The sequence below is a fragment of the Oryx dammah genome, unplaced genomic scaffold, assembly GCF_014754425.2.
Source record: "Oryx dammah isolate SB20612 unplaced genomic scaffold, SCBI_Odam_1.1 HiC_scaffold_28, whole genome shotgun sequence".
In the NCBI taxonomy this organism is placed as follows: domain Eukaryota; kingdom Metazoa; phylum Chordata; class Mammalia; order Artiodactyla; family Bovidae; genus Oryx; species Oryx dammah.
Window position 1 is genome coordinate 21,827,175 of NW_024070212.1, and position 12,557 is coordinate 21,839,731.

Genomic DNA, 12,557 nt, shown 5'->3' on the forward strand with positions numbered 1-12,557 from the left:
CACTCCAGTATTCTTGCCTAAAAAGTCCCATGGACAGAGGAGCCTGGAGGGGCTATAGTCCATAGGGTTGCAAAGAGTCGGACACAACTGAGCACACACACACAACATCAATTCTAAATCCAAGTTTCACAAACAACCTGTTAACTACAATTTGGCTTCCCAATGCAGCAAGTATGCCAAGAGAACTCACTGACATAAAAGAGTGGATCTAGTTCCCTAAGATGACGACTCATTGTAAATTAGTAGTTTGCCATCCTGGCTTTATATAGTAGCCATGTGAATTTAATAATCAGTCTGAGACACAGACTCAACAACTAAAGCACAGTTTGCACAATAATGTCACCTTGTATGATCTCTTGGGACAGAGTCAGCTTTCCTTGGAGAGATCTTTGCATTTATTTATTTTTCCATAGCCCATCTTACTATTATAACACTTATTCCACACTGTAGTTACATAGGTAAGCAGAGTTTAGAATGATAGGTTCTCGACTACCTGAGGGTAGTTTGCATCCAATTTTGTGCTGACCTCCACCATCATTGCTTGATTTAAAAACACTGAATTAAAATGAGCTGCTTTCATATTATACAATGGACTATTACTCAGCCATAAAAAGGAGTGCATTTGAGTTAGTTCTAAAGAGGGGGCTGAACCTAGAGCCTATTACACAGTGTGAAGTAAGTCAAAAAGAGAAAAACAAATATCGTATACTCAGAAAAGGCAGTGGCACCCCACTCCAGTACTCTTGTCTGGAAAATCCCATGGATGGAGGAGTCTGGTGGGCTGTAGTCCATGGGGTCGCTAAGAGTCAGACACGACTGAGTGACTTCACTTTCACACACTGGAGAAGGAAATGGCAACCCACTCCAGTGTTCTTGCCTGGAGAATTCCAGGGACGCGGGAGCCTGGTGGGCTGCTATCTATGGTGGCACAGAGTCGGACACAACTGAAGCGACTTAGCAGCAGTAGCAGCAACGCTTATATATGGAATCTAGAAAGATGGTACCCATGAACCTATTTGTAGGGCAGCAATGGAGACGCAGGTATAGAGAACAGACTTTCGGTCACAGTGAGGGAAGGAGAGTGTTGGATGAATTGAAACAGTACCAATGAAACATATACATTACCATATGTAAGATTAGATAGCCAGTGGAAATTTGCTGTACAGCAGAGCTCAAATCACTTGCTCTGTGACAACCTAGAGGGGTGAAATGGGGTGAGGGGTGGAAGGGAGTTCAAGAGGGAGGGAACATACATATATCTATGGCTGATTCATGTTGATGTATGGCAAAAACCAACAAAATATTGTAAAGCAATTATCCTCCAATTAAAAATAAATTTAGATATAAAAAAATGAGCTGCTTTCTTACATTTTTAGTTGATCGGGAGTTAGAAAACTGGATACCAAAGATACTTTCTCCTAAGTGCAAGCCTCTAATACTCATAAACTTTTAGTACTAGAGCTAAGATAGGAATGTTTTTAAAAGTATGTTGCACATTCCTGGAGATCTGATTTTTAAATGAGGTCACAGTAGCATCAACCTCAGTGAAGTTTCTGACTTCAGGGCATTCCTGAAATGTTTAAAAACATTTCAAGGCTCATCATCACATCAACTAAGATGAATGTAGAGATCTGTCAGATGAATAATTATTAAGGGAATAACAAAAGCATATCCATCTATTTTAACAATTAAGCCACAATTTAGAGAACTTAATTCTAACTCAACAAATCTTTTTGTTACCAAAGACAGAAAAATCACATGTTTATGATACAGAGTCATGACTCATTTAAAACTTTGCAATGACAATGCTTCTTTTGATGAAAAGTGTTCACCCTATCATATATAAAATTGTAAAGAAGAATTTAAAATTTAAATATATTCAGATTAATTTTTTGTTTCAGGCTTTAAACAAGTTTCCAAAGTATTGTTGAAAATTATTCAACACACCATCGATAGAACATGTTTAAAAGGTGATTAAGTTTGGGCCAAAATTCCACTTTATAAAAAATCAAATAATGACTACTTCTTGCCTCTTTCCATCTTTCAAGGCAGTAATTTATCCTGGATTTCTTCATAATTGTGATTCCTTTAAGTGCTGTTAACTGAATAGCCTGACTCAGTTTTCTCAAATAAACAATGAACAATGTGTGATGAATAAACACAATTAAGTGTCTGAATAAATTGTTTCCTCGTTCACATAGTCTTGAACACAAAATACAGATTCTATTAATATGCAAATCTGTAATTAATACTCAAAAGACCCAAATTCTGATTTTATGCATAGGAAACAGGCCTACAGAAATGAATTTTTTTCAGATCCCCCATTAGTTAATGGCGGCCTCCATGCTGAAATCAATATTGCTCTTAGTTTGATTTATGAGTACTAGCTTCCCATTAAAGGATAAGCTAAAGATGCTCCAACAGGGAGAGATTTATTTCAAGAAGTCAGCAGCACAATCTGTCTCTTGTCCAAAAAAAAAAAAATATATATATATATATATATATATATATATATATGGCAGAGTTTCATTCTGCTGCTGCTAAGAAAAATTGGGCCTAATGGGTGGGGTCTTCCAAGCCAGACCAACGGAAGTGACTGGGTTTAGGTGGGGCTCGTCCTGCTAGGCATCATTCAGCCAGTCAAGAGGCAGGGCCCTAGCTCTTCAGGAAAAGAGAGCCTAGGAAGAAGGAACCATCACTACCCCCACCCTGCTGCCTGTATCTAAGATGGGGCGGGGAGGAGGAGGAGGCAGGAATAAGATAAGGCAGTGCTTTCAACTGTACCCCCACATGCATTTCCTGGTCCTTTATCTTCTTTTAGCATCCCTAGTGCTTTCAACCTGGCATGGCCTTCTGAATCCTGTGTTCATCTCTTGTTTGACTTGACCCAGCAGGCACGGCCTTCAATCTCATCTCCGTCAACAGAGCCCCTGACTACACGTTAAGCAAAGACCTTAGGGGTAGAGACTGAGTTTCCTACGCTTTAGTCCAGCGCCAATCCAGCGCCACACCTGTATTTCCAGGCAACTCCCTACTGTCGTTCCCCCGCCGCCCCCGCCACCAGCCCCATCATCCCCCAGTCCCCAGTCGTGCCCTTCAACCTTCTCCAAACTAATGTCACTCTGTGTCAAGCCCTCCGAAGCGCCCGGGTCTCCAGCCCTGATTCCCAGCCCTGAAGGCGGTTCCCCTAAACCAGCGCTTCGGGCGCCGCCACTCCCGGCGCAGTCTACAGCCTCCGGGCTCCCGTGGTGCTCTCACCTCATCCAGGGTGCGGCTGCCGCGGCTGCCTCTTCCTCCTCGGCCGCTGCTGCCCAGCTCCCGGCCGGCTCTGGATGCCGTCGTTCCCGGCCGGGAGACTGCCGCGAGGACGGCGGGATTCGCGCCGCGTCCCTGGACCAGTAGGGCGCGTGGTGCGCCCGGCGGACCGCGCGGCAGCAGCAGCCGCAGTCGCAGCGGCGGCGGCAGCAGGACCCGCTGTCAGTCCTCTTCATGAATTTCCCGGCCCCAGCCAGCCCAGTCCTAGTTACCGTCCCTGCTTGGTTTTCCTAAGGTCTTCCTGCACTGCCAGGACGCATCGTCTCGGCGAGGAGGCTACCCACTCAGTTGCCCCTGGCGCGGTGCAGACCTGGGAAGACCAGGCCTCCTCCGCGCTGCCTCCGCCACCTGCTCCGCCCAGATTGCTTCGGTCCCTCTCCCACAAACACTCGCCGCTGCCTCTGCACCCTCTGTCAGCTCCCCCTTCTCTCCCACCCACTCCCTCAACCTGGAGAGCTTTTCATTTCCAGACCTCCTTTCTGTTTTCTTCCTATCTGCTCCATTGTCACTGTCCTCAATTTCCAACCTCAAAAAGTTTCTCCTTCTCTCCTGCTTCTCTCCATATATTCCTGGTTTTTGTCCTCCACCCTCCAAATCCATCATCCTCTTATATTTTACATTATTCTCTCCTCAGAATCATTACTTCTCCAGGTTTGTGGTCTAGCCTTCTTTCCCTCTTTTAAAATCTTCTTTTCTTTTAATTTTCCCTTTAGTTATTATAAAAACCTTTCTCATAAACAACCTCAATTTTTCTTTCAATTGAGACTTTCTGATTGCCATTTTCCACGAAGAGCTCATAGTAAAGTATATATAACTTGGTACCTACTATCAAATCAAAAGAGTGTTTTCATGATTAAAAAAAAAGTTCATTGATCAAATAAATCTTCCACTCAATGTTTGTTTGGAAAACCCGTTTTCTTATAGTCCAGTGTTTTCTAAGAATGGAAACTGAGTCTCCAGCAAAGCAGAATGCTTCTACTGTACCATTCTATACCATCAGTCTCAGCTTACTGGTTCCACTTAATGATTTTTGGACTTTACCATGGTGTGAACGTGAGATGCATTCACTGGAAACCAGATCTAGAATTTTGAATTTTTATCTTTTCCTGGACTAGAGATATGGGGTAATACTCTCTGGTGATGCTGGGCTCCCAGTCAGGTACATTTATAACCACTCTGTACCCATACAACCATTCTGTTTTTCACTTTCAGTATAACAGTCAATAAATTATTACATGAGATATTCAACACTATTATAAAATAGGCTTTGCGTTAGATGATTTTGCCCAGCTGTAGGCTAATTAGGTGTTCTGAGCATGTTTAAGGCAGTCTAGGCTAAGCAGTGCTGTTTGGTCGGTTAGGTATACAAAATGCCTTTTGACAAGATATTGTTGCTTTATGGTGGGCTTATAGGGAGGTAACCCCGTTGTGGGGCTTCCTCAGTGGTAAAGAATCCACCTGACAATACAGGAAGATCCCCTGGAGAAGGAAACGGCAACACACTCAAGCTTTCTTGCCTGGAGAATCCCATGAACACAGGAGTCTAGCTGGCTACAGTCCATGGGGTCACAAAAGAGTCAGACATAAGCTGAGCGCCGAAGAATGGATGCTTTTGAACTGTGGTGTTGGAGAAGACTCTTGTGAGTCCCTTGGACTGCAAGGAGATCCAACCAGTCCATTCTGAAGGAGATCAGACCTGGGTGTTCTTTGGAAGGAATGATGCTAAAGCTGAAACTCCAGTACTTTGGCCACCTCATGCGAAGAGTTGACTCATTGGAAAAGACTCTGATGCTGGGAGGGATTCAGGGCAGGAGGAGAAGGGGACAACAGAGGATGAGATGGCTGGATGGCATCACCGACTCAATGGACATGAATCTGAGTGAACTCCGGGAGTTGGTGATGGACAGGGAGGCCTGGCGTGCTGCGATTCATGGGGTCCCAAAGACACGACTGAGCGACTGAACTGAACTGAAACAACAAGAAGCAAAATCCCGTTATAATTTGCAAGGCCTAAAAGGGACAAGGTTTATCTTTTAGTGCGTAGTATGGATCCCAGGGTTCATAGGCAATAGTTTCTATCATTAACTCAGTGAGAGTAAAGCTGAACTCTTAAGTCATTTTTTTTTCCTCCCAAATCTGCTGTTCATTCTTCTGTTTTATTAACTCCAACACTACCATCCACAAAGTTGCCTGAGCCCCTGAACTGGGTATCATCAGAGATGTATCTTCCTCATGCAACTCATCCAGTCTTTAATTCCACTTTTTTACCATTTCTTTAAGTGGTCTCTCCCATCATGATGCCAGCTGCTTCCAGAAAATGACACTATCAGGTATCTCATCGTTCTTTCTTTCAAACCTAACTTAATCTGTATCTTTACATATCTTTTTTCCCCCCTAATATATCTTCAGTTCAGTTCAGTTCAGTTCAGTCACTCAGTCATCTCCGACTCTTTGCGACCCCATGAATCGCAGCACGCCAGGCCTCCCTGTCCATCACCAACTCCCGGAGTTCACTCAGACTCACATCCATCAATCCCTGGGTCTCCTGCTTGGCAGGTGGATTCTTTATCACTGAGCCACCTTGAAAGACCCTCATCTCTACTAGAAAATTCTTAATTATCTTTTGTTGGCTTAATATTTTTTGGCCACCCTTTCTCTGTTAGCTCTATACTGAGCCTATAAACACGTTCACATTTCCTCATCCCTAAAACAAAGACTTCTCCCTCTAACCTCTATCATATCTCTCATTTCCTTTCCCCCTCTAACCACCACCTTATCTCTCATTTCCCTTCATAACCGGTTTGCTTACATACACTGTATACATTTGATGTCTATACCTCTTGACTTACATACATTGTTTATCACCTAATTCTCTAAAATCTGGCTTCTAATCTTATTAGGCTGAGCACCAAAGAATTGATGCCTTCAAATTGTGGTGCTGTAGAAGACTCTTGAGGGTCCCTTGGACAGCAAGGAGAACAAACCAGTCAATCCTAAAAGAAATCAACCCTGAATTTTCATTGAAAGGACTGATGCTGAAGCTGAAGCTCCAATACTTTGGCCACCTGATGGGAAGAACTGACTCATTAGAAAAGACCCTGATGCTGGGAAAGATCAAAGGCAGGAGACAGGGACAACAGAGGATGAGGTGGTTGGATGGCATCAGCAACTCAATGGACATGAGTTTGAGTGGACTCTGGGAGATGGTGAAGGACAGGGAAGCCTGGGGTGCTGCAGTCCATGGGGTTGCAAAGAGTCAGACACAACTGAGCGACTCAACAACAGCAAACTATTACTTAGTAGAAGTTGCTTTCCTAGCAGACCCGGACTTTGGCTTTGCCCATAGACTAGAGGTAGATTTTATCTAATACACAAATTAAAAGGAATGGGGTTCCCAAATTTAAAATGTATATGCCATTTTCATTAGTTGAGGCAGATAAATAGTTCAATGAAGTCACAGCAAACTCAAAAGCTAAGAAGTATTGAAACATGCAGTTTTACCTAGGATGGAGGAGCATGTATCAGAGTGACTTTTCCCACCTTGGGTGGGGGAGTAGGATACAATAGAATATATAAATACTTATAAATATGTAAGTATTACATATATATACACACATACATATATATAAATATGTTGTTGTTGTTCAGTCACCCAGTCGTATCTGACTCTTTGAGACCCTATGGACTGCAGCACACCAGGACAAAAAGATATAAATATAGAAAAATACCAAAACAACTCTCGGAAGGAACTCATGAGTAACCTAAGCAGGCAGGATTTGAAACTATGATTCTTAAGGAGAGAGAAGCAGATGAAATGAGCTCCATATTCATCCTGGGATTTCTTTCCAAATCAAGTGCTAGAGAATAATCAGGGTTTCCCAGGTGGCACTAGTGGTAAAGAACCCGCCTGCCAATGCAGAAGACATAAAAGACGCGGTTTCGATCCCTGAGAAAGATCCCCTGGAGGAGGGCATGGCAACCCACTCCAGTATTCTTGCCTGGAGAATCCCATGGACAGAGGAGCCTGGCGGGCTACAGTCCATAACGTCGCAAAGAGCTGGACACAACTGAAGCGACTTAGCATGCGCATATGCCTACGCCAATAAAAAATTTTTAAGAATATTACTGTATATTTTGAGAAAGTATTGATTCAAAAGGAAAAACAAGCTTACTTCTTTTGTTAGATTTACCTACATATTTCATTTATTTTGGTGCTGTTATGTGAAATTACATTCTTAATTTTATTTTGGAATTATTAATTTCTAGTGCAGTTACAATTGATTTTGTACCCTACAATTCTGATAAATTCACTTATTAATTATAATTTTTTGTGTGGGCTCTTTAGAATTTTCTATGTACAAGATCAAGCTATCTGCAAACAGATTTAGAGTTACTTTTTCCTTTCACATGTTGTTGGCTTTATTTCTTTTTCTTGTCTAATTGCCCCAGTAAGAACTTCAAATGTAATGTTGAGGAGAAGTGGGGAGAGTGGACATTTTTATCTTGTTCTCAATTTTAGGGAAAAAGCTTTCAGTCTTTCACTTTTAAGTATCATATTAGTTGTGGTTTTTTAAATAAATGTCAATTAATCAGGTTGACGAATACCTCTTCTAGTCCTAGTTTGTTGATTGCTTTTAAGAGAAAAAAGTGTTATATTTTCTCAAATGCTTTTTTTCTTTTTTGAGAGGAACACTTGAGTTTTGTCCATTATTCCACTAATAGGTACATTACATATATTGATTTTCGTATGTTAAACCAACCCTGTATTCCCAGGATAAAGCTCACATGTCATTATTGTAGAATCCATTTTACTTGCTTCTGGGAAAAGTTTACTACTATTTTGCTACTTATGTTTATATAAGGTATATTGGTCTGTCATTTTCATTTCTTGTGAAGTCTTTGAGTAATAGTGGCCTCATAAAATGAGCTAGGAGGCGTTCACACTCTCTCTCTCTTTTTTTTTTTTTTTGGTAGGGGGAAGAGTTTGCAAGGTATTAGCATTCTTTAAACAATTGCTAAAATTCACAAGCTAAGCCATCTGGACCATAACTCTTCCTTGTGGGAAGTTTTACTACTACTGCTGCTGCTACTACTATTACTACTGCTGCTGCTGCTGCTGCTAAGTCGCTTCAGTCGTGTCCGATTCTGGGCGACCCCATAGACGGCAGCCCACCAGGCCCCACCGTCCCTGGGATTCTCCAGGCAAGAGCACTGGAGTGGGTTGCCATTGCCTTCTCCGACTACTATTACTACTACTACTCATTTAATTGCTTGTTATAGGTCTATTCAGGTTTTCTGTTTCTCTTTGAATCAGTTTAAGTAGCTTGTGTTTTTCTGGAATGTGTCCTTTTCATCTAGTTTATCTAATTTGTTGGCATACAATTATACATAGCATTCCCTTATAATCCTTTTTATTTCCATGGGCAGTACTAATATGCCCTCTTTCATTTGTAATTTGACCCATGTATTTTAATTTTTTTAAACAAGGGAGGATAACAAAGACTAATAATAACTGAAAGCTCTGACCCTTAAGGTTGTAAAGAAAATCACTCAGAAAGAAAGTTGTTTGCTCATTTCCAACACACAAGTATGGGTAGAAGAGAGTAAAGAAGCAGGAGGTGAAGAGGTATAAGAGGAAGCCAAACAACACTGGGAACAACAGTGCAGGCTTGGGCCAGGGTCCTGGTTCCACCACGGGGGACACACAAAACAGAATCTTTGAGCTCTTTACAGAACTAAAACCTCCAACAAAAGGAAGACGTTAGCATTCTTCTCTGGAAGAAGGTTACATTAAAAGAACCAGAGAAGCTCATCAAGAGACTACCAGGTCTAGGCTCTGCTTATACCCCCTGATCCTTATCAGCATCCTTGCCCTTGAACCATTGCTATAAAACTGCACCAAATTCTCCCAAATTGGGGAAACACAGTTTTTGAAGGATAAGCGCAAATTCTGTCTCTGAAATTCAATCCAGCACTGGTGCAAAGAAGCTAAGCTTTTGGCTTTGCCAATTGTGAATTACGCTGTATGTGCTCATTCCAGTCTGACTTTTTGCAAACACATGGACTGTACCCACCAAGCTCCTCTGTCCATGGAATTGTTCAGGTAAGAATACTGGAGTGGGTTGCCATTTCCTACTCCAGGGGAATCTTCCCAGCCCAGGGATAGAACCCATGTCTCTGGTCTCCTGCATTGACAGTTGGATTCTTTACCACTGGTGCCATCTGGAAAGTCCTAGTATACTGTATACTACCGATGAAGAATTGTCTCAATCCATGAGTATGCCATTCATTCAGTCATCTATTCAAAAACATTAATTGAGCATTTGCTAGGTTCCTGGGGGAACAGGACACTGGAGTCTGGGGGATAACAAATGACTACTGTTACTGCTCTGAAAGATTTTAGAGGCTATGAGGGTAAAAAAGAAATGTTACAACTTTTAAGTTCAATAAAATATTTTAGATCCTATCAAAACTATTCCAATTATGCTCACAACCCCACTACCTCAAAATCCAAGGGATGGGCCTGGTGGTCTCTGCCTAGCTTTCCCAACAAAGCAGAGAAATTGGACAAAAATAATGAAAGTTTCATGAGGTAGCTTCTAAAGGCAGGGAGTAGTTTTGCTTAGCCTGGATATCTGAAGCAGGCTATCTAAGGTGGTAATTATTTTAAAAGTGGCTTTCACATTACTTACAGTGTGCTTGTTCATTTTTCCTCCTTCCTCACCCAAATCCTTACTTTCACTTTTAATGTGTGGGGACAACTCAGGGAAAGACTGTGAACGAACTTAAGGTTGAACAAAATGAAAGTTCTGCTTTATGGGAGCTCACATTGTAGGACAGTTTAGTCAGGGTTGATAATTCAAAATAACCACCAGCTCTGAGGACATCAACATATTCGCAGCCTGATCGCCGCTTCCCAATCACCAGGGCAGCCAGAAGAAGCAGGCTCGAGGTGGGGCCGATGGGCGGGCGCCAGGATGGAAGGCGGGGCTCGTTCTGGGAGTCCCTGGAAGTAGCCAATGGCCACCTGGAAGACGGAGCTTTTTAAACCGACTGGCATGGAAACTGACCAATCAGAAGCTAATCTGGATAAACTGCCGAAGTGGTACCAGCAGAGTTTTGGCGAAGTTTGATAGGAGGTGCGGGTTGAAGAGCGATGGCTCAGAGAACCTGCTATTTGCTAATCTGTAAGAAAAGGTTTCAGTTTTTAAATAACTGGTTCAGCCATACTACCACATATGCCTGATAGCAGCACAGAAATAGTGCCTTTTTTTTTGTCTGCCAAGAGCATCACTTCCTCCTGAGAAAGTTTTTTTTTTTTTTTTAATTATGTAATTCATACAGGAGCTGTTGTTTACTTACAGACAGTGTTTGGTCTGAGGGTTGATACGGGCCACAGGTTTCTGGGAATGTTATTCATCTTCATTACCTAGCTCAGTGTCTGGCATACAATTAGGCATTCAGGAATTGTTTAAAAATAAGTGTACACAAGACTTTAACTGTTGCTTTCTTGGATCTCACGTGTAAAGTCTCTAACCTTCTGACTCTGCCTTAATGGAAAGTCCCATTCTATTTTAGCAGCTTAATTTAGATAGGTGCTTTATTTCGGTTTTTGGATACGAAATGCTGTTAGTTCTGATATTCAAATTTCTGTTTACTTCCCCCCTACCCCCCAGTACAACCTTTACAAGTGCCAAGATTCTTGAATTTGACCCATTTCATGGTGTTGTCGGGCTTCCGGCATAGATGAGTCAGTAAACAGTCTGACTGCGACACAGGAGACCTGCATTCGATCCCTGGGTTGGGAAGATCCCCTGGAGAAGGAAATGGCAACCCACTCCAGTATTCTTGCCTGAAGAATCCCATGGACAGAGGAGCCTGGCAGGCTACAGTCTGTAGGGTCGCAAGAGTCGGACACTACTGAGTAACTAAGCACACGCGAATAATGTTGTCAGGTTTCAAGCAGACATCGGGCCCTGGGGAGAGCCTAGATCTAGGAACTAGAAAGAGACTGAAATTCCTGCTCCAAATTTGCTTCTCTATGCATTCTTCTCTCTTTGCTTCTCTCATCAACATAGCCTTACCCTTAATTAAAATATTGGTATTATCAATTTCCCATTACTGGATTGTTCCAGCAGAGGCTGAATGACAATGACCATTTGACACCATGGTAGAAGACACATCCTTGTTGAGTGGGAGGAAGGGAAGTTAGGTCAGGTTACATCTTTGAGTTATTTTAAGTGTAAGATATTATGATTTTGCCAACCTAGGCTCCCATATACCCAAGGATTGCCTTCCATTTCACTTTCTCACTGTGCTAAATAGCACCATCAGTTTGTCTTGTCTATAATGCCTGTCCATTTTTGTGTGGAATCAGTCATTACGTCTTCCTCCCAAAATCCTCTCAAGAAATAACAGTTTTCTCCTAGTAGCTGTAGAGTTGTAGAAAAGGTAGCAAAACGTGAGCTCCTTAACCTATGGTTAAATGTTAAGACGGAATCATATCAGGATTAGGAGGATAGGTTTTGGAGTTCAACAGCTCAAATCCTAGTCCCATTACTACTAGCTGTGTCATTGTGGAAAAATTACTCTCTGAAGTTTTTTCTTTAACTACAAAGTGGGGACCTACACTTTCTTGCTATATAATCACAAATATCCTGAGAGACAGATAATATTCTTATATTAGAGATGGGGGCACCAAAGGAAAAAGAGATGGTAACATTTATTCAGGTGGAATTGTCTAGAGGTTTCTCCAATAGGGAGTAAATGAAGAGTTACTGGAAGTTTTGCAAGACTGTCCTGCTACCTATAATGATAGATCGCAGCTTTCGGCTGGGTGACTGATCTAGGTAATTTCTGAGATCCTGTAATATGATCACTTACATATGCAATTAATATTTTTTTACCAGAATCTGTTTAAGGACCTGGGCATACAGCATACACAAGCAAAAAAAAAAAAAAAAAAACCATACAATACACACACACACACACACACACACAAAGAACTCTGCCTAAAAATATAAAAATACAGAAAATAATTTGTACTGGATATACAATATATAAAACAAAAAATAAATATGAAAATATATCATCTGATTGTCAGGTTTTTCATATACCCTTCATCTAAGTACCCATTAACTCCTGCCCTCCTTCCCAGCCCTCTCCCCCAACTTAAAGTATCAGAAACTAGAAAATTCTATTTCAGTTCGTATGCCACGCCCTCTCACGGGTCAAGGTTTATT

General features: G+C 41.8%; 1 protein-coding gene across 8 annotated transcripts in view; it reads right to left on the reverse strand.

Moving 5' to 3' along the window:
• LOC120855988 (phosphodiesterase 4D interacting protein) overlaps window positions 1-3,616 on the reverse strand; it is a 244,430-nt gene extending 240,814 nt beyond the window's left edge. For all 8 annotated transcript variants that reach the window (XM_040230914.1, XM_040230906.1, XM_040230910.1 and 5 more), the window contains exon 1: window positions 3,259-3,616. In XM_040230914.1, the coding sequence (XP_040086848.1) occupies window positions 3,259-3,491 (233 nt within the window). In that variant the 5' untranslated portion in view covers window positions 3,492-3,616. The remainder of the gene's footprint in view (window positions 1-3,258) is intronic.
• Window positions 3,617-12,557: the final 8,941 nt, after the last annotated feature.